At 39.8% G+C, this 20,517-nt stretch overlaps 1 protein-coding gene across 15 annotated transcripts in view; it reads left to right on the top strand.

Moving 5' to 3' along the window:
• TRIM2 (tripartite motif containing 2) overlaps positions 1-20,517 on the top strand; it is an 87,865-nt gene that overhangs the window by 47,954 nt on the left and 19,394 nt on the right. For 10 of the 15 annotated variants that reach the window (XM_010411807.4, XM_010411803.4, XM_010411801.4 and 7 more), the window contains 5 exons: positions 1,451-1,632; positions 3,763-4,000; positions 10,264-10,415; positions 11,092-11,272; positions 14,273-14,996. In XM_010411807.4, coding sequence (XP_010410109.2) covers positions 1,499-1,632; positions 3,763-4,000; positions 10,264-10,415; positions 11,092-11,272; positions 14,273-14,996 — 1,429 coding nt within the window. In that variant the 5' untranslated portion in view covers positions 1,451-1,498. Of the gene's footprint in view, positions 1-1,450; positions 1,633-3,762; positions 4,001-10,263; positions 10,416-11,091; positions 11,273-14,272; positions 14,997-20,517 lie in introns of those variants that run through there. The other 5 variants (XM_010411805.4, XM_019293392.3, XM_019293393.3 and 2 more) reach the window with 2 other exon arrangements.

The following is a 20,517-nucleotide window of genomic DNA, read 5'->3' as shown; positions in this document are numbered from 1 at the left end:
GGAAGAAGACCTAATGTAACACTAACAGTAAAATGCTATACAGGTCACACAAATCATTGTAGAATTGAGTGACTTTTGAATGAGCATGATCAGCAGAGGGCTTGTTGTTTCTGTCTTGGAAAGCCTGAACTGCCCTCAAGCTAGATCTCAAATTGTCTGAAATGGGTGACTGAAAAGGGGTAGAAATTGTTTAGGAATAAGTTAGACCCCTCAGGAGTGTACCTGCAGAGAAGAAGCCCAGCTAGGCTTGCAGCTCACAGAGAAGAGGAGCCCCTGTTCCGCTGTGGATGCGGGAGGTCTGGCAGAACTCGGTGCTGCAACAGAGTCGTGCCTGCGCCTCCCGGCACTTCAGCCTACTAGAAATCCTGATGGAGAGGAGCTCTTGCTGGGCCACCCTGCCAGGGACTCTGCTTGCCAGGTTTTCCTGAACTATTTTAGCAGGCAGTTTACTTTTTTCTGTGGTTGCTTTCTTCCTTTTCCTCCTGTCTTCTCTTTTCATGTATTAATTCTGTTGGTTATGATCTGTATCTCCAGCTCAAAAGAACCTACGTTTTTTTCTCCCTGTGCCTTGTTGCAGGACAGGAGGTGTTCCAAGCCTGCTGCCATCCCTTTAACCTGCAATTTTAATTCTAACAGTTAGTAGACTTTTTTCTTAGCCTTTTATTTCATGCTTTATATGCCAGGTTGTGAAGAATTCTCAGTCCTAGAAACATGATTCTTACTACTAGTTCTGCCTAGAATGACATTTTTCTTGCATTTATTATTTGGATGCGCTTCATGTATCCTTCACCCTACTGTTGCTCATTCTCAGTGGCTACCAGTTGCCTCTTCTTTGCTCTGTTTCTTTTATCAGGAGGATTTTCATTTTGCCTACCTCATCCCCATTGGTGATGCAGAATTTGAGCATTCCCTTTCCAGGGGCTGGCTGGTTCTGGAGCTTCCTTCTTGGGGGCTTCCTGGAGTCAAAATCTACCATATTTTTGGCAATACCAGCACTGACAAGGGAAAAAAAATTGTTAGGTGAACCATTTTCAAACTCTGTCTGTGATGCAGCCATTTGACTGGCTGGTGCAGTTCCAGTTAGAGCATTTTGCCGGCGGTACTGTGGATGTAAGAAATCCGATGTTTGTTAGCACTGGCTGAACCTACTGGCGCAGGAACGTTTTTATCATGGGATTTCTTTAAAACCAGACAGCCCCTTAACTCTTTCAGTCCAGAGGCAGCATGCCTTTCCCAAATGCTCAGACAGAGGTGTTGTAGATGTTGCTGACTGTTTCCCTGGCTCTCATCAGTGATAAACCATGTTTGAAGTTCAATTCTTTCTTGTTTTGGTTTGGAAATATGAGTTCCTGCATAAGGATAAAACATGAGTGGATTAGTCAGTGATTTTGTTATTTCATGGAGTTTATAAGCTGTTTTTCTTCTTTTCTTCTTTTCCACTCCATTCCAGCAGTGTGCAGGGTAGAAGGGAACAGGACCCATATGTCAGTGGTCTAGGATGGCCAGTGAAGGCTCCAACATCCCAAGTCCTGTGGTCCGTCAGATTGACAAGCAGTTTCTGATCTGCAGCATATGCCTGGACCGTTACAAGAACCCCAAAGTACTTCCCTGCCTGCACACTTTCTGTGAGAGGTAAGTGCTTTCCTCCTGCTGGTAGCTCAGTGTTTGTGTCGTGCAGCAAGAACAGGACAAGGCATCCTTTAGTGGACAGGGACTTTTCCCTTTACTTGTGAATGTCATGTTAAGGCATGATAAACTCTGGGAAGGCTGGAGAGGCAGGGATGTAGAAAAACACATTTGTGGCAGGCAGGAAGAAGAGACAGCAGTGGCGTATTTGGAATACCTTCCCTTTATGCAAGAGTAAACAAAAAGCAAATCCAATTAAGCTAATGAATACAGTTAATACAGTGCGAAAGGTGATGATAGCCAGAATTTGGACCTCAAATTAATGGTCTCAAATTTATTCTGATTATCATATAATTAGAAACAATAAAAAAAATTTCTTTGTTGATTTACTAAGCCAATAAGTAATTATCCCAGCCTTTAATGTCCAAGGGTTAGACATGATATATACATTATTAATAACCTGTGATTAAGTGTCTTCATTATTCTGCAGTTTGGTTGACTGAAGTGGGAAAACTCTCTGGAAAGAGATGTGATAAACTAGCAACCTGCCTTTTACTGTATTCAGCTGAGTGAACTGAATATGCTTAATAATACTTCAATGTTGCATTATCCATCAAATTGTGGAGAAAATACAGCATCTGCAGAAAAGTTGAAAGATGAAGAATTAGTGGTTAGAGTTCTTCATCTGTTGATGGGATGCAACTCTGGATTGTATGTTGAATGGCAGGAGAATTTTTATAAATGGTATGTGGTGTAAACACTAATTTAGGAGATTTCTACCTCTTAGCAAGAATTGTGGTCTCTAACTTTGCACAGGGTGAAAGAAAAATTGTGGATCTTTGACTGTGTCAGGTGAACTGGTCTTTTCTAGAATAGGAAATCCCAGCATTAAAAAAGGCAGCACTGAAACTCTTACTGAAGTCAGTGAGACAAGATTTTCACCATCATGTGTTAAGTTTCCTGACTTGTGTTCATGTGTAAAACCTAAGGTCAGCTTCTGGTTTACACTGTAATCTTCTTAGGCTGATCTGGTTATGGAGAGAGGCTGGAAGAACTCTTCCAGTGTAGTGCTGATGTGCAAAGCCTAAGCTCTCCTTTCACGGAGCCCTTACTGGGGGGTTAGGAGGAGGGCTGCCTGGGGAAGATGAAGAGTGGTGCAACCAAAGCCCTTGGAAAAGGATAAGAGCTGTGGAGCTGTGTGAGGTCACACTTTCTCAGTTGGCATCTCATGAGGAATCTGGAGTAGCACTGCTTCCCTTAAGAGCTGCATTCTGCAAAGCTTCTGCTTACAGGACCATCCTGAATATAGTATATTGCATGCAACTATATGTTGCATGCCCAGCAGGTGTTAACTTCATTTTCAAGGCCAAAAGTGGCATTAAGTCTCACCTAAGCCAGCCTGCTGGATATTGTGCATATTGTTGGTTGCTGAACTTTTGTGTCAGATTTATAATCTGTGAAATGTATTTTTTCTGAAAAACCCCAACACTGTCCTCCCAGTCAAACACAAACAAAAATTTCCTCCAAAACTCCTTTTAACACAAACAGTGATAAGCTAGCAGGTAGTTCCCTATGTCGTAAAGAAAGCTCTGTTGATTTTGGGTAGCTGCCAAATAACTTTCCTAATTGAAATAAATGAAAAAAATTTCCTTTGGTTTCATTGGGACCATGTTTTACCTCTCAAACACTAAACCCACAAATACAAGTTATTAAAGGAGATTCTGTTGGAAAGACAAGGGTCAACCACTGGTTAGTCAGTTAAAGGCACAGGCTCAAATGTTGATGCAGCTTCATGTCTGTCAGACTTTGTCTGATAGTTTATAATTTTTACTGTCCTGTGAGCAGGATGCAGTAGGTGTCTGGAAGTATGATCAACTGCACGAATATCTCAGAAAAGGGCATATAACTCTTTTAATGATGTCTGCTTTTTTTCATGTGGCAGAGTAAAAGAAGCTTTAAAAGAAAAAGAATAGTCCCCATAACTTCTTTTGCATCAGAAGCCTGTTTGATGTACTTTTCCTTTAATAAGTAGGAGTAGCACTATTTCAAACTATCTCTTTAACTGATGAAAGGGGTTTTTTTCCTTCTTTGATGGTACTTTTCCTTTCTTTCTCCTTCTACCTTCCTTCCCCATAGGTGTTTACAGAATTACATTCCAGCCCATAGCTTAACCCTTTCTTGCCCCGTGTGCCGTCAGACCTCCATTCTGCCAGAGAAAGGGGTTTCTGCACTCCAGAACAACTTCTTTATTACCAACCTCATGGATGTCCTGCAGCGAACGCCGGACAACAGCATTGAGGAGTCCTCCATCCTGGAGACTGTCACTGCTGTTGCTGCAGGCAAACCGCTCTCCTGCCCCAATCATGATGGAAATGTAAGTGAGACAGCCTCCTGTGCTATGTACAGGTATTGACATGTGCTGACTTGTCTGGGTTTCATGGATACTTTTTACTAAAGAGATAGCAGGGGAAGTGGAATCACACTATTTCTTTGATTTTATAGTATATCAGCAAAAGACAAGTAATTCTTCAAATTGACTCAAATGTTCTTAGTGGAGCATCATGAAGTAGTCAGCATATTATTTCATCTTACCAGTAATCTGGGATGATACTGTCTTTTGGCACATTTGGTCAAAATTATTATCCTGCAAGTACTGAACCTTGTGCCCTTACTGCTTTGGGTTGGGTTTCCCTAGCCCTCGTGCTTGTAGCATCAACTGGTGCTGTGGGTACTTGGGTGTTTGTTTAGGCAATATGTGACAAGGACCTTATGAGTTTAACTAACCTGCACACTGGGGCAGTACCAAAAGTGAACATATTAACATAATTAACATAAAATGTGAACATATTAACATAGAGCCAGATAAAAGTGAGTCCTATCTGAGGATGCTTTGGGTCAGCACAGGCTAGAAATGGAGAGCTTCTGTTTATCTGCAGTGTTTTGTGGGTCTCTCATCTCAGTCTTTGGAGGCTGCTTTGTTTTTTCCCTCCACCTACTCTTTTTACCTCGTGTGTCCCCACATACATCCTCAAATCATATCAGTGTATTCATTGGCGAGTACCCCCAACTGAGAAAATATTCACAGATTACTGCAAGAACACCTCTAACTCTGCTTACTTCACAATTTTCTGTGTTAACCTGTGTAACTTCATGGTAGGCATATGAGCTCCTGACTCATAGCCAAGCTTACGCAAACATGTAAGTGGATCACGTTGCAAAACTCAGTGATGTTACGTTGTAAACTGAATGTTGTGCTTCTGTGCAAGCCAAGAAGTATGTGTCAGTAGTTTAAGACAACTTTCTGGGAACTGTTTTATTTGATACTCAGTGTAGGTACATTGGTTGTAGAGGAGTAATTCAGCTGATAGGTAATGATTACTGTAACAGAGGAATATCTCTGTTGGAATTAGGTGGACTTGCAGAACCGATGCTGTACACTCTGATTAATGGATAACTGGTGTAACTTTTTTTAATGGGTACTGTACCTATGTGTGTGTACTGGTTACTGATTAATGCATTCCTGGGTTTTGTTTGCATTTTATTTGCTTTTTTTAAAATGAACCGTTGTTTTTTTCTGACATAGCCATTCTGTTAGGAGCCATTTGATTGTGAAATGCAGAAAAAAGTCAAAACTAAGGTGTTACTTGTTTTGTATTTTAAATTATCAGGTGATTATTCTTTGGGTATGTTTAAAAAAACCTGGCTTGTCTACAATCAAAAATATGCTACCTTACACCTCTCTGAGAACTCCTTTATAGGGAAAGGTGCAGTTGTAAGTCCTCTAGCTTACTTGGCTTGCCTTGAAACATAGCGTGTCTTTTAGGATGCTGAATAGTGCGTGATGGGAACATCCTCTCGCTTCAATAAGTATCTGGGAGGGTTGGGGATAGCCTGAGGATGACTCCAATTTAAAGCTTTGTGAAGCTAAGAAATTAAAAGCTAAGTGCACGTATTAGTCCTTGTGATGGGAGGAGCTGAGGTAAGATTTGGGAAGAGCTTCTTGAGGCTGGCCAGGTGGGTCTGGCTGGAAGGGTGCACAGGGCAAGGTGCTGGCCACCTTAGGCCTCACTGAGGAAATGGGCTTATGCTGGCTTCATAGGTTCAGAACAGAAGAGCACTGTGGGGCAAGTAGGTTAGATAGTAGGAAATATCTAAGAAATCTTCACCCAGAACGTCTTCCCTGGAACGTGGGGAAGCGGTCACAGCACCAAGCCTGCCAGAGTTCAAGAAGCATTTCGGCAAATGCTTTCAAGCACATGGTGTGACTCTTGGGGTGGTCCTGGGCAGGGCCAGGAGTTGGACTTTGATGATCTTTGTAGGTCCCTTCCAGCTCAGGGTATTCTATGATTTCAAGTGCCTGGCTACTAGTAGCTTTACTGGGGGCTTCAGGAAGTGAAAAAGGATTGAGCTGGCAGCTGGAGGAGAATGCCTTTGCAAAACCAGCAGTCATTCTGCACTAAATCCACCCTCCATTAATTTTTACATGTTGCTTGGGGTAGGGTCAGACCCATTGTACTTTTAGTATTTGCATCAAATATTTATTTTAAATATTACCAGTTTTTCTTCGTATTAGCTTGGAAATAAGTTTCTGTTTAAACAAGTTTTTTCAATCATTTCAGCCATCCTGGATTTAAACCTCTCTGATTAAAATGAGATAGAAACTGATGCAGAGATATTTTCTCATTTGTTTGCCTGTCAGCTTGAAACTTAGCCTTCCTCAGGCCATGTAGATTAGATACTTTCCCTTCCCAGTTGGTCCACTATTCCCATCACTCATATTTTCCATTTGTGTATATGTTTACTTTATTCCTTCTGTGCACATCCTCCCATCCTCTGTTATGGCATCTTTGTTCTGTCTGTTCTTACGAAAAGTGAAACTCAGCTTGTAGTATCTTAATACAGAATATGGTTACCTGTGCCTGAACTATAAAAAAATGCTTTCTTATTTTGACACAACACGGAGCACAAATGTATGTTCTTGTTAAATCAGGGTAATAGGGCACATATGGAACTTTTGAACATACTAGAAGATTCTTATCTTCTACCTACACATTAAAATAAGATTGGCTTTATTCTCAGCTGCTAAACACGTGCAGCTCTTGCTGTATATAAAAGCATTCTGGATTGGAAACATTGATCTACAATAATTTAGGGGCAGATACAGCAGCCAGAGCAGGGAAGGCTATGAAATTCTAACTCCATTGTATGTAATGAGTGGTGTAGCCTCTTTGCAGTCACCCATTCTGAAATGTCTATACTTGGGTTTTGTTTGAATTTGAACTGAAAACCAGCTCAGAGTCGACCGTGTTTTTACAATGTAGAAGGTGGGGCAATGTATTTTCTGCCTCTAGATGTAACAAGAGAGGATACACAGTATTAAATTAAACACTTTTAACAAGAGAGAATGCCTTCTCTCTGACTAGCTTTTTCTCAAAAGATCGTAGCATAGCTTGGCAACTTGACAGGCATAAGATCTTGCTTACAAAAACATTTCCTGAACTTGTGGAGGTGTTGCTTACTGCCTGAATGCTTCTCTTGGAAAAATAAAAAATCATCTATCCTTGATATTCTGATGAAGTGACTTCATATCTTACTTACCTTTTAAACACTTCTTTTTTTCTCCTCACCTCTGTACTTCTCACCATGTCACTTACTCGTGTATCCCATTAAAGTGTAATCTATGGGTAAGGCAAAAGCTGTGACTCAGGAGGAAAAAACTCCACGTTCTAAATTTTATCAGGTATTTCAGAGGTACCCTCAGGTAATTCAAACTTGCATTCTTCTGAAAGCCAAATCATACAAAGCTAAGGTACACACTAGCCCTGGGACAGAAGAATTAAGCATGCGTGACATGAGGAAGGTGGGTGGCAAAGAGCTGACTTACCCTTTTTCTGTAGACTGCTCTTTCAATTCAAACAAATAGAAAGCAGAGGATGAGCAATGTGATTTTAGAGAAGTGGGGCTTGGGATTGATGAGAACTTTTTCCTCAAGACCTGAACTTTGAAGGGCTGGAATTAGTGTGTCTTGGCACTGTGAAATCTAGTTCAGAAGTACTTGCATCCTTGATTATGCAATTTTAAAGGTTTCTGTAAATTCAGTTGAATTACAGTAGCGAAGATGCGCATGGGTCTGTAATTACATCGTAGTGCTGAAATATGCTGGTCTGGTTTAAGGTGGGAATTAGTGGATGGGATTTCAGAACCAGTGGGTTCTGAAATTCAAACTTCATTACAGCTGATGGGAATGTTCTCGTTCAATTTGGTGGAAATACAGCTGAAGCCAGAGCTGGATGCTATAGTATGTCCTGGCCAAGAGCTCTCTTGAATTTGGAAAGGAGAGGTTCAGGCAAATGTCATTTTCTGAGATGTTTTGTAAGGCAAACCTGTCATAGTGAAAAGTTTTCTGGGAGTGTACAAAATGTGATGCCCATGTTTGGCATGGAGGGGAGAGACGAAAAGCCAGTAATACATGTCTGTCTGTAGTTAGAAATTAGTCTTGCCTGATTAAGAGATGCTAGAAAAAAAATCTTAGGAAATCAGCCTATCTAGAGAGTTGAAGCCTGAATTGTATTAATATTAGGTTTTCCCTCTACTTCATCTATGCACAGTACAATAATTGTAGTGGGAAATGAAAGCTGCTTCTCTCCAAACATTTTGAATTTGAGGCAAAGACAACTATTTGTACGCAGAGATAGATACACATTAGGTCTTTGTGATCTGTTTGCTATTATCATTTGAGCTTACGTGTTTCTCTGATGTTTGAATAAAGAGGAAGAAAGTTGTTTAGGCTGAACTTCATTATGCCAATGAGATGCTTCCTTTCTTATATATGTGGCTGCAAATATAAAGATATGTGTTATGGGGTGTTCAATAGAAAACAGAAATACTAAATTATTCTAATCACTGTATCCAAAGATAAAAATACTGAATAAATAAAGGGCTTGTTGAAATATCTTGAACCTGAGCATTAAATTATTAAGAGCAGAAAGATTAATTTTGGACACTCATTCAAAAGAAATGAATTTTTTTTTTTTTTTGGGCCATATAAGAAGATTTCAAAGTTTCCTAATAGAATAGTCTTCCTTTTGGCTGTTTCTGATTGCAGACTTTTGAAGCCTTTGAAAAGAACTTCAATCCTACACTTGGTTTAACTTATTTCCTCCATGCACTGTAAGAATGCATCACATCACAGTGCCTACCAAAGTAACTATCAGGCCTCGGAGGATCTACTACAGTGAGACTGCTAAATTCACAGTGACTGGAGTAGTGTTCATGAGGGTTGACATTGTTTAGAAGGTCTACTTTTTTTTCCCCTTGCTGATCTACTTGATGTTACACAGGTTATTTGGAGCAACTTTTAAATTTTCTCCGAAGTGGCTTACATGAATGGCCAACAAATGACTAAACCCTCATGGCATGTGAATCCCATATCTTGTGAACTGAGATAAGAGGGAAGAATGGGAATAAGATGGAAAGGAGCTTATCAGAGGAAAATCCCTGTTAATGCTAATAGCCACGTGCAAATCATGGTTCTTTCTTTCCCCTCCTTAATTCTCAAGATGCCTTGGAGCAGCCAGCTCTTTTGCCCCGTGCTGTTACAAATCCCTCTGCTCACCTGAAAACAGCTGGTTCTACACAACCATCTCATCAACCAACAACTCTAGCACAGCCATCTTTGTGCAAGATATCTGAGTGCCAGAAGCATCAGCTGAATTATTCAAGATTCTGATGCTATGCTCTGAATGCAAAAGAGCTGCCAATGTCTTGCTTTGAAGCATATACTATGAATTCCCTTATATCCTTTTTTAATAAGCCTAAAATGCTTTGTGCCCAAGGACTTCCAAGCTGTAAAAAAAGGTCTCATGCCAAATTTGCACGTGTGCATTATTTTGACTAACATACGATTTACAGCACTTCTCTGTTTCTTTCCCTTCATGAATATATTCAGAATCTATTACATGTAAAGATCTATTTTTATCTCTAAAGAGCATCTTGCTGGGTACTTAACAGGTTGAAACAATCTCCTCCTCTTTCAAGTATAGATCAGCCCTCCTATTACAATCTCAGATACGAGGTTTTAATGGTTTTAAGGGATTAGTAATGGGATATAGAGATTTTTCCCTGCAGCACGTTGGTTCATTTAGGGTGCTTTCCTCTAACAAATAAACATGCTGGTTGGTGATTTCCATTGAGTTTGTGTTCCAAGGGTGGCCTTGTTCTGAAAAGCAGCCTAAGTTTACACTTTCTTTAGCAGACACTATGGGACAACTAAGGATCAAGTTAGTGAGGGTAGTTGAATGCCTGGTTTTTTGAGTTGTTTCATGGAGTGCATGAGAGACACCAAAACTTACTATTACACAGTGTAAAGACAATGTTAGGACCAGCAGTGAAGTCCAGCATTGTCTACAGGCTGCTGTTCTGACACTTTATGATAGAATAAGATGCTTTTAAAGGAGCATTTTGATGTAAAATGTGTAAGAATAACAGCCATCTTTTAGGCAGTAAATTATTGGTGCATAAGAAAACAGAAGCTTTGTCTCAGAGCTTGGCTAATAAATGAGTTCAAGACTCAGTAAGATATGCTTTGAGTTATGTTACTGCTGCCATGTTTGAGTGTAGAGTTGTGCACTTTTCCAGGTGATGGAGTTTTACTGCCAGTCCTGTGAGACAGCCATGTGCCGGGAGTGCACAGAGGGAGAACACGCAGAGCATCCCACCGTACCACTCAAGGATGTGGTGGAGCAACACAAGGCTTCCCTCCAAGTCCAATTGGATGCTGTCAACAAAAGGTATGGAGACTCTACTGACTATTTTCCATTTTCAGTTTTATCACTGGCTTCCTGTGCTAACTGGGGTAGATATTTTAATGTGCTGGTGCCATGGGTATTTACCTTGGAAACAGGGATAGTGCAGCTAGAATAAGGACAAAAAATCCATTGAGTGGGATGTACTGAGGGATTAGTGAAAAGAGATTCCTATATGTCTTTCACAAAACAGAGGATATTCGAAATGCAGGTGTCCTCCAAAGAAGGGGCATAAAATGCTAAGGAAGAAGCTACTATCCAGTTGTTAATTAAATGATAGCTAAATAAATAATACTGGGTGTTAAAAAGACTGGTACAAACACTATGGTGGCAACAAGGCTTAAAAAAAAAGGAAAAGTGGGGTAGATCTAGTTATATCTTCTTGAGTAGATATACAGTATAAAGTACAGAGGATCCAAGGTCTCACTGTTGGTAATGCCTAAAGTCTAATGGATTTGCACAGGGGAAGACTGTGGCTTAGCCTTATTTTATCAGACCAGACCCACTGTGTGGTTATAAAAGGAATGAACTTACTTCTGGGAAATGACCAAATGTAAAGACAGCCTGCTGATGAGAGGGTTTAACCAAAAGATACCAGGGCAAGGGCCAATGTTTAATGACTTTTGAAACAGCAATCTTTGTAATTTAATTCCTCCCTCAGGCTTCCAGAGATTGACTCAGCACTTCATTTTATATCTGAAATCATACACCAGTTAACCAACCAAAAGGCTAGCATCGTAGATGATATTCATTCCACTTTTGATGAACTCCAGAAGACTTTAAATGTGCGAAAGAGCGTGCTGCTCATGGAGCTGGAAGTGAATTACGGCCTTAAACACAAAGTAAGATGCATGTTTTGTTTCAATGAAAAGCTGCTAATTTAATCAGCCAGTTTTTACAAATGGTGTGGGACGCCAGTTTGACAAATTGTGTCTGAGATCCAGAGAACTTTGTTTTCCTGAAATGAAGTGCTGCAGAGCCTCACTTGTGGGTGCCCAGCCTTATAAGATGAGCATGAAGATACAGGCCAAACAATTTTTCCTGAAGAACTGAGTAAGGCTGCCTGTTTTGCTTCAAGGCACTGTTTTCCTTTCCAGTGCTTTGATGTCATGATCTAACATATTTCATGTTAGATGTCACGTGTTGGAATACAAAAAGATTGGAGGGACATCTCACTTTCTTAGGGGAATGCAGAGAGTAATAGATTGCAAAGCTGTATTCACTCTTTTACTTCCTATGATGATTGAATCTGAGGGTCTTCCCCTTATACTGTAGATTAAGCTTCAGAGGAAGAAAACAGAAACATGTACTTTTACAAAGCAAAGCCTGTAGCCTGGTGGGTAGAAATTTTGTTGAGGATTATTAGGTCTGAATCAGGAAAATTAAAGAATTTAGACCTTATTTTCCTGGGCATCAGTTCTCTGCTTTATAAAGAAAGATTTCTTCCATGAAAGTAGCCTTTAAAAGGAAATAACATCAACAACTGGAGTTTCAAGAGTGCCATTACCAAGCAGCTTGAACATCTCCAGATGTCTGAAGTGGAGGAATGCTGCATTCCTGGATCTAGAATAGGCTTGAAAACATCATTAGAAAGGTATTGAACTGCTGAGCCTGTGGAAATGGAGGAATTCTAACATGTGCACAAGATACGTACTTTTAGGAACATAGGGAGCCCGAAACCATTGGGGCACGGAATTTAGTCATCTCCAGAGCTAAGGAGCAGCTTAGAGAAGTTTTAGCATCAATAATGTGGACTTAGATCCCAGGTTTATCTAAATGTATTCCTGATGTCACAATCTAATCAAGATGTCACACTTCCATAGCAAGCAAATACACTCTGTGTGTGTACAAAGTCTACACAAAATAGAATATGATGTTATTGTTGTTTAAAGAGATTTAAAATAATTTAATAACTACTTTGAGCATTAGAGAATAAAATTTTTATGAAGTTGCACATAAGCAGTAAAAGAGGCATCTACCCTGTTTGTATAAAAAAACCCCAGTTGAAACTGGATTTTAATTTGAATGCACAGTAGTCCTGCAAAATAAGTCAAACCCAAATCATCAATTTTTCTGATCATATGCTTTTAAAAAATGTAACAATAAAAAGGGTACACTTTACTAAAAAAAAGTTGGCAATTCAGTTTGTTGCCCAGTGGACTGAAAGAGTGTAAGATGTAAAATACTCTCTGTACATTTTAAATATTATGTATGTTAGGATTTAATATTTTCCATTTTTGTAATGAAAGAAAGATGTCTTAAGAAAGTATTGATTTTAAAACATAGCTGCAAATTGTCTTTCTTTTAGTTTGTGACCTGTTATCTGAAGCATATGGGGTTTTTTCATCCTGGGACCTTATTAGCTATGCTCTCTCTTTAACTACTTATGTCCTTGAGTAAAGACCAAGCAGATTAGAAATGCCTTGTATTGCATCCTGAAAAATTTCTGTATGCCTAGAAAAGCAGAAGACTTGAAATTTCAGTGTAGTCTTGAAACTTGTTCATTCTGTTTTGATTGCAAAAGATTTTGTGTTGTTACCACTTTCCCATGTCAGTAACATGGGAGCCTGGATTTTCTCCAGTGGATGAAAAGCTTAAAGCTTTGAAAAATTCAGAAGAAAATGCCTTTAGAATCCAATGTCTTTACATAGTGTGTCTCAGCAAGGGAAGAGTATTTCATAGCAATAAATACATCCAGTCTCTAAGTTTACTTTACATCAACAGAAACATTTCAAAAATATTTACTTTACAGTGATGGTCAACAAAAAAGCTTCTCTAATCCACAGTCATGTCTGTGCCCTGGTTCTTCTCTGTAGGAAAAACATACCAAGTGTATGACTGGGTACCTTCGTTTGGGGATTTTATCAGTGGAGAGTGTGGGGGGCAGCTGCAATGTTTCCTTGACTATCATGAATGTCTCTGCTAGGTTGTTAAAATTCAGGGATCCTTTTTCCAATTCACTGCAAAATTGGTTTAAAAAAAAAAAGTTAGCCCAGTTGCCAGCCCACACTTAACAATTTTGAGGTCAAGGATTTTAAGGACTTTAGACTGAGGGCCAGAACTGACCCTATAATAGAAGCTCTTTCATAGTCTTAAATATGGAGTGGCTACTTGCTGCCCACCAAAATTTCAGGCTACTCAATCCAACTCTTCCCACTATCCACAGCCCATTCTGTATGTTTTGCTTTCCTGCCTGCTGAAAGTGAGGAATCAATTTACCTTCTTCTAGGGAGATTTTTCCTTTCTTCACTTATTTGGTTCAGGAATCCCCCTTTTCCTCAGAATGGATGTGCATCCAGGTCTTGAGGCCTTGTTGTCCATTTCCATAGAGGAGTAACCCACAGATTCCCCTGGCTCTGAAGAAATAGTGTCAAGAAGTTTCTTGCAGCCTCTCTTATTAATGGGCTTCATGACTCCAAAATATCTCTGCATCTGTGAACACAACTAACTTCCAGTAACTGTCTCATTAACCATGACTGCTGAGAGTTAAATGGAGCAGGGTTCAAGCTCCTACATTTGTTGCTGGGTTTTTGCTCAAAAAAAACCAAACCAAAACAAACAAAAACCCCCCCGCAACAAGATAGGTGGGGTAGTAATTCAATCTACTGTGCCAGTGGATCTGTAAAGTCTTGAATACCCAAACCAGGTTGTTTTTTTGTGTTGCAGCATTATATTCCAAATACAGGTTAGTGATCAGTGTGGTACTTCTAAAATGAAGGTTTAAATTAAACTCTAAAATAAGACATCATAAATTTGGTTCCTACAAAGACCTTTAGATGCTACATCTTCATAGGATAGGTCTTGTAACACAATGCTAATCTGGTGTTTGGTAATGCACACAGGTCCTCCAGACACAGCTGGATACCTTGCTAGAAGGACAGGAAAGCATTAAAAGCTGCAGCAACTTTACAGCCCAAGCCCTCAACCATGGCACTGAAACCGAAGTGCTGCTGGTGAAGAAGCAAATGAGTGACAAGCTGAACGAACTGGCCGAGCGGGACTTTCCGCTGCAGCCCCGTGAAAACGATCAGTTGGACTTTATCGTGGAAACAGAAGGCCTGAAGAAGTCCATTCACAACCTGGGGACTATTTTAACCACCAATGCTGTTGCCTCTGAAACAGTTGCCACCGGTGAGGGACTGAGGCAGACAGTGATCGGACAGCCCATGTCTGTTACCATCACAACCAAGGACAAAGATGGGGAGCTCTGTAAATCTGGGAATGCTTACCTCACTGCTGAACTGAGCACGCCTGATGGGAGTGTAGCAGATGGAGAAATACTTGACAACAAAAATGGCACTTACGAATTTTTGTATACTGTTCAGAAAGAAGGGGACTTCACTTTGTCACTGAGACTTTATGATCAACATATCAAGGGCAGCCCATTCAAACTTAAAGTGGTCAGGTCAGCAGATGTGTCCCCTACCACTGAAGGGGTTAAGAGGCGTGTTAAATCTCCTGGCAGTGGTCATGTGAAGCAGAAAGCTGTGAAGAGACCTGCAAGCATGTACAGCACTGGCAAAAGAAAAGAGAATCCCATTGAAGATGATTTGATCTTCAGAATAGGTAGGTGACTTGGCTGCCTGTTGACATACTTAAAAACAGTTCAGGGAAACTGAATGAAAAAGTTTAGTTATTGTAAAGCTAAAGATGTAAGTAGAGCAACCTGGTAATACCATTCAGCCTCTTGACTTTTGTTTATATGTAAATTTTGGAAGTATACACTTCAAAAATAGTTTGCAGCAAATATTTAATTGGGATTTTGGTTGAGAAATGGATACATTTGATTTGGGGTATTTAAAAAATTGTTAATATTCTTATTACAAAGCTTTTGGTATGGATTTAAAGTAATTCAGCTTGTAATTTCACTTCTGTATCCCTTGCTTCTAGTGAGCAGTTTCTGGCTTGACTACCAAACAGTGGTATGGTTCTGGTTTGGCCTTTGTTGGTAGTGGTGCTGTTTGTTAGATTTTTTTTTTCCTTTTTTTTTAAACTACTCTTTCCAACACACCATAAATTCTAGAAGTCTTAAATGTTTTCCCAGAAGTGCAGAGCCTTTTAGTTGTGTCATGATGCAACCATGACCATGGGCTTTATTTTTGAGTTCTACCTTCTCCCCTTCACCACTCAAAATAGGAAGATGCATTTCATTAGAGCAAGAGCTATGCATGTCTCAGAACTTTTGCTCCATGAAACCTCTTGGAGTGTCCATATTTGGGATATAATGATCACTATTTTATAGAAAAAACAGAGCTGAAAGTAATATTTCATGTTCAGTTTTCAGCCACTCATTTCACAGAATGACCCTCTATAGAGATGTTCCTCTGGGCTTCTGTGGGCTTACGTATGCATTGTCTGAAAGGTCACAATGCTCTAGGGTTTTACAATCTTCCAAATTATGCAGGTAAAACTTCTGACATTTTCACAAGGATTGCCTTCATGGAGTTCATTTACTTCCAGTTTCAGCTCACTTTGAAAAGTTAAGGTTTGATTCATTTGTTGATGAGGTAATGTAAAGTTTATCATTGTTCTCCAACACAACTGTGTATCTGTTTTGAACCCATTGTTGAATTCCTCCAATGGCCCTGACCAAATCTGGGTCTGTATTGTAAGCTGGGCAAGATAAATCTTCTATTTGGGCTGCCAGAAGCTCACACAGCTGTGTTGGAGAATCACACTGTAATATTCCTCTGGGCATCCAAGTACATGGAGTGTGCTATTGTATGTATGCTGATGTGTGGGCTTTTATGCACACAAGTAAATTGATCAGCTGCTAGCAGGGGATTGTTCTCCTGCTAGTATTAACAAGAGATAGCACAAATGCAACATTAGTGCATTTGTTCATGGGGATGTGTGTATTGTATCTTCTGCCAATTCTGTGTTATTTGTGGCTTTTAAAATGGCATGTGGTTCTCTTCAGACATTCCAAGGTCAAATTATTGACTATACGCTCACAGATTTCATTATTTACAAGAGCAGAGTATTTCTTGCATCCTTTTTCTCTCTCAATAATTTATATCCTCAACCTATTATTTTTTTTAAACAGGTGTAATCTCTAAGAGTGTGTCCATGCAATATCTGTGTAGCATGTCCTTAGTCTATACAAATGAAAACAAGAATGTTCTTATGAGATCTAGAAAATAATTGTTGCCCAATGATTTTTCTACCTCTACAACTGGTAGAAAGCACTAAAGTGAGAGGGAAGTCTTTCATTACCCTGCTTTTGTGCCCTAGACCCATGCTGAGCAGAGGTGAGGGGTGTTTACAGTATTAGCCACTTCCACCTTCCCTGGTAAATCTCTTCCATGTCCTTCAAAGAAGGGTTAAGAGACATGGTTGTTATCAGCTGCTCTGTCTAGGACCCCATCTTATGTTCTAGCTCTGCCATGCTGCACTGTGTGCCTTGGTATTTTTTCTCTTCTGGCACTTTTTGTGACTGGGTTCTTTGACACCATTTAGCAGTAGTGGTTCTATTTCCCACTTTAACTGCTTTTTTCTCTTCGTTTATTTATATTTGGAATTGGCATCAGATACAGCCAGATGGAGAGTTGGCCCTCTGCTAGAAAGTTCAATTTTCCTTTTCCTCAGACCATTAAGTTGTCTGTTAAGTCACGTAACTGAGCATCTAAGTTTAGCTGGTACATTAATATGTAAAATAAAACATTGCCTTTAACAGAACTTCTGTCAGCCTCCTTACTAGGTGTGAATGTCGTCTTCTGTTCTGTTATCAATGCTGAAAGCAAATAGGAGACTTACTGTGAATTTACTCCACATAAACCCTTACAAACAAGGCCTATGTAATAATAGCTTTAGTGCAGTTTAAAAAGCAGGCTTAGAGGGAGCAAAAGGATTCTTGATTGGGTGTTTCACAGAATCACAAAAGAAATAAGGTTGGAAGGGACCACAGTGGGTCATCTGGTCCAGCCTCCCTGCTGTAGAAATAGGAATGCCTAGTAATGGGAAAAAATAATTTCTGTTTCCAGTTTATTGGCTCAAATCCCTCTGATGTTCATCGTGAACTCTATGGGTTTGTGATGGCCAGTGTGGAATTTTGCCAGGCCTGCACTGCATTGCATTGCATTGCATTGCATTGCATTGCATTGCATTGCAGTCGTACCTGTATTGGACTGGGGGGAAGGAAGAACTCTTGATACCACATTGCTGGCAAAGTCCCCAGCACATTTCTGATGTGCTGATGACAGAGACCTGGCCTGGATTTGACTCTTTTTATTTGAGGTTTGGCTGCTGTGAGAGCAAAGAACTTTGGAGGTGCACCTACCCCTAGGTTTGTCCATGCCTGTCTGTGGTGACAGGGTCTCTGCTGCACAAGCTTGGGGGTGGTCTTGGCCAAGCTTTTAGGGACAGATGCTGTGTAAAGCAAATTAACACAAACCAGTCCATCTTCACTACCAACAGTGTGTGGGCATATCTGCCAGAGTTCCTCCTGAATTATTCATTCCTCTTTAAAGGTTACAAACAGTGTGCCTTCAACCAGCAGACTGACTAATTTTAAAACATAGAGTTACGTGGGAAGGATTAGAAAGACTGACATTTCTTTTACAGCAAGCACATAGGGTTAACAATCCAGTGCAGTTTTACTCCAGAGATTTCTGTGTTTCGGCTGCATCCATTATGAGAGGGGGCATCACAGCCTCATAATGTGTAAGATTTGACTAAATATCTTTTAGCACTCTGAGGAAAAAAGAAAGGAAGCTGGGAAACAAGAAAATTCCTTGATGCCTGTCTATGCAGTATGTATGTAGACCTTTCCACGCAGTTTAGTTTTACCTTCTGTTCCAGTACCACATAGGAAAGAGTCCAAGAAGAATTACTTGTAGTGCTGTAGGCAGGAAAGAAATGGTTCCTACACAACAGGTTATGGCCACTCACAACCTCTAAAGTCTTCCAATAATCTATAATATTTCTGCAGTTTGATTTTATCTCTCTGAATCTATTCCCTTCCTGCTGGAGGAACTGACACATTTTTTTCTTTGTATTTTAGGAATCTGGGGAATCTAAGTTAGCAAGCAGGGGGGGTTATTATTCATATTAGTAAAACTTAGAAAGCAAAACCCACTCCTTCTCTTACTATGAACATGAAAAATATACACTATACAAGTTTGTTCAGATTCCCAGGACTTGAAGAGCAAATTGTTACTACAGTTACATGGAGTAATTTTTAACATCTCCTGTGATTGTTAATGGGCTTTTAGATTATTTTTTCCCTTCTTTTTGGTGAGATTCAGTATGGCCTCTGTTGTGCAAGAGTAAAAGATTGAAATTACGAAGCATTTTATGTGTGCTAGAATTGTCTTGAGAAGAAAATGGATACCTTCTTTGTTGAAAGCTAAATTAATTGGTTTGTGCAGGCTATGCTCAGTAATACCAGACAGAATTAGACAGAGCTAAAACAAATCTGATTATTATCTTTATACAAAAATGGTATAAAAGGAGATACTCCACAGGCCACAGATCTGCTTCCTAATAACTCTGTTCAGCCTTCCCCTTTTGAAATCTCTCCTGTTTTCTCCCAGTCCCCAGCAGCTTGCAGTAAAATATCTCTCTTTTCCTGCTTTGTGCCCTGCACTAGCTCAGAAGAGGAGGGAGATAAAGCTGGGCAACGAAGGGCACAAAAGATGCAGGCTTTCATCTCTTGACCAGGCTGCTTGGGAAACACTGGAATGAGGCTCCTACTGGTTCCAGCCCTGTGCAATTGAAATGTTGGTGCCTTCCTAGGCTAAGGAGAGATGGGTGACTGCCTGTGATGGAGAGAAGACAAAACATGAAATGCCTTGATACAGAGGGGTGGGTAGTATCTTGCAGTAAAAGACTTGCTGAAGACTCTCTCTTAGGCAGGTATGTTCATAAGGAAGGACTTTCTGCTTACGAAGAGAGCTATCATCCTTTGGTATTGCAGAGTCAGTTGCAAAAGCCTGCTTTTCCAGAGGCTGACAGGCTTTCCTCTCATCATCTGAAGTGCCTGCGCTTGGCTTCAGATCTTTGCTGGAGTAGTGAATTATTCAAAATGGAAAGTTCAAAGTTATCTGATTTCCTCTTGAACATACATTAGAAAATAAGCTTTGTTCTACAGAGGAATTCTGCAAAGGAATTTCTGCCATTGCAGAGCAGGCTGTATAAAGGCCTGTATGCAAATTAGGACCTAGGTGATAGGTTTAATAGCTGCAAAGCGCTAGGTACAAGGACATTGCATGGAGCTGAATTTCATCTGCACACTGTGCTAATAAATTGCTATTTCTTAAACTTACTGTGAAACATGACTGTGGCATTCCTGTGTAATTTCTTCAGTTTTTCCTTTGATGTATATTTACAAGGTTCCACTGAAGTAACTTTTTATATAGGTCTCTCTTATCTTTAAAAACAAAATTCCTTGACTTTCAAGAACATTTTTCTAAGGCTAAAGAGCATACATTCCATAAAGTTTGTGCTAGTTGGTTCCAGATGCTCTAGCTTATGCCTTCTCTTTTCTAACAAATGTTTTCCCTTTACTCTCAGTAGTAAAAGGAATGTTTCTCCCTTTTCATCCATTCTCTTTGGCTAAGAAGCAAAAAGGAAACTTATCATTAGCATATGGTGGAAAAAAATTGCTTCATGCATCCCTCAGGCACTGCTTATTAAAAGAATAAACAGAAAGTATGGCTCAAGTATGGCTAATGTAATTGGTATGTAACTCACTATTCCCTGAATATGTACTTTTCCCTTGCAGTACAAAAACTGAGAAGCATTTGCCTTATTTAGAGGATGAAGCAGATGGAATTGAAGAAAATAAGTCTTGAAACAAAGGGACATTCTTGCAGCACTGAGTGCAGAGAAATTAAATGTTACTTGTTTGCCAGTGACAGGAAATATGCATCCCACAGCCATCACCACAGAAGAAAGAAGGGTTGTTACGAGCATGCACATCCCTGATGAAAGCTAAATACAAATTAGAGCTGATATGTATGTCTTACATTCGGCATCACAGTCAGAACAGTTTTAATCACTGAGCTCCAGGATATTTTGGACTAACTAAAATGAAATACAAGTTTTTCAGTTAAAACAATATATTGGAACCAGTTAATGTCTGATA

Source organism: Corvus cornix, chromosome 4 (genome assembly GCF_000738735.6).
Source record: "Corvus cornix cornix isolate S_Up_H32 chromosome 4, ASM73873v5, whole genome shotgun sequence".
NCBI lineage: Eukaryota > Metazoa > Chordata > Aves > Passeriformes > Corvidae > Corvus > Corvus cornix.
Note: the sequence above shows the minus strand (reverse complement) of the source record. Positions and strands in the feature narration are given on the sequence as shown.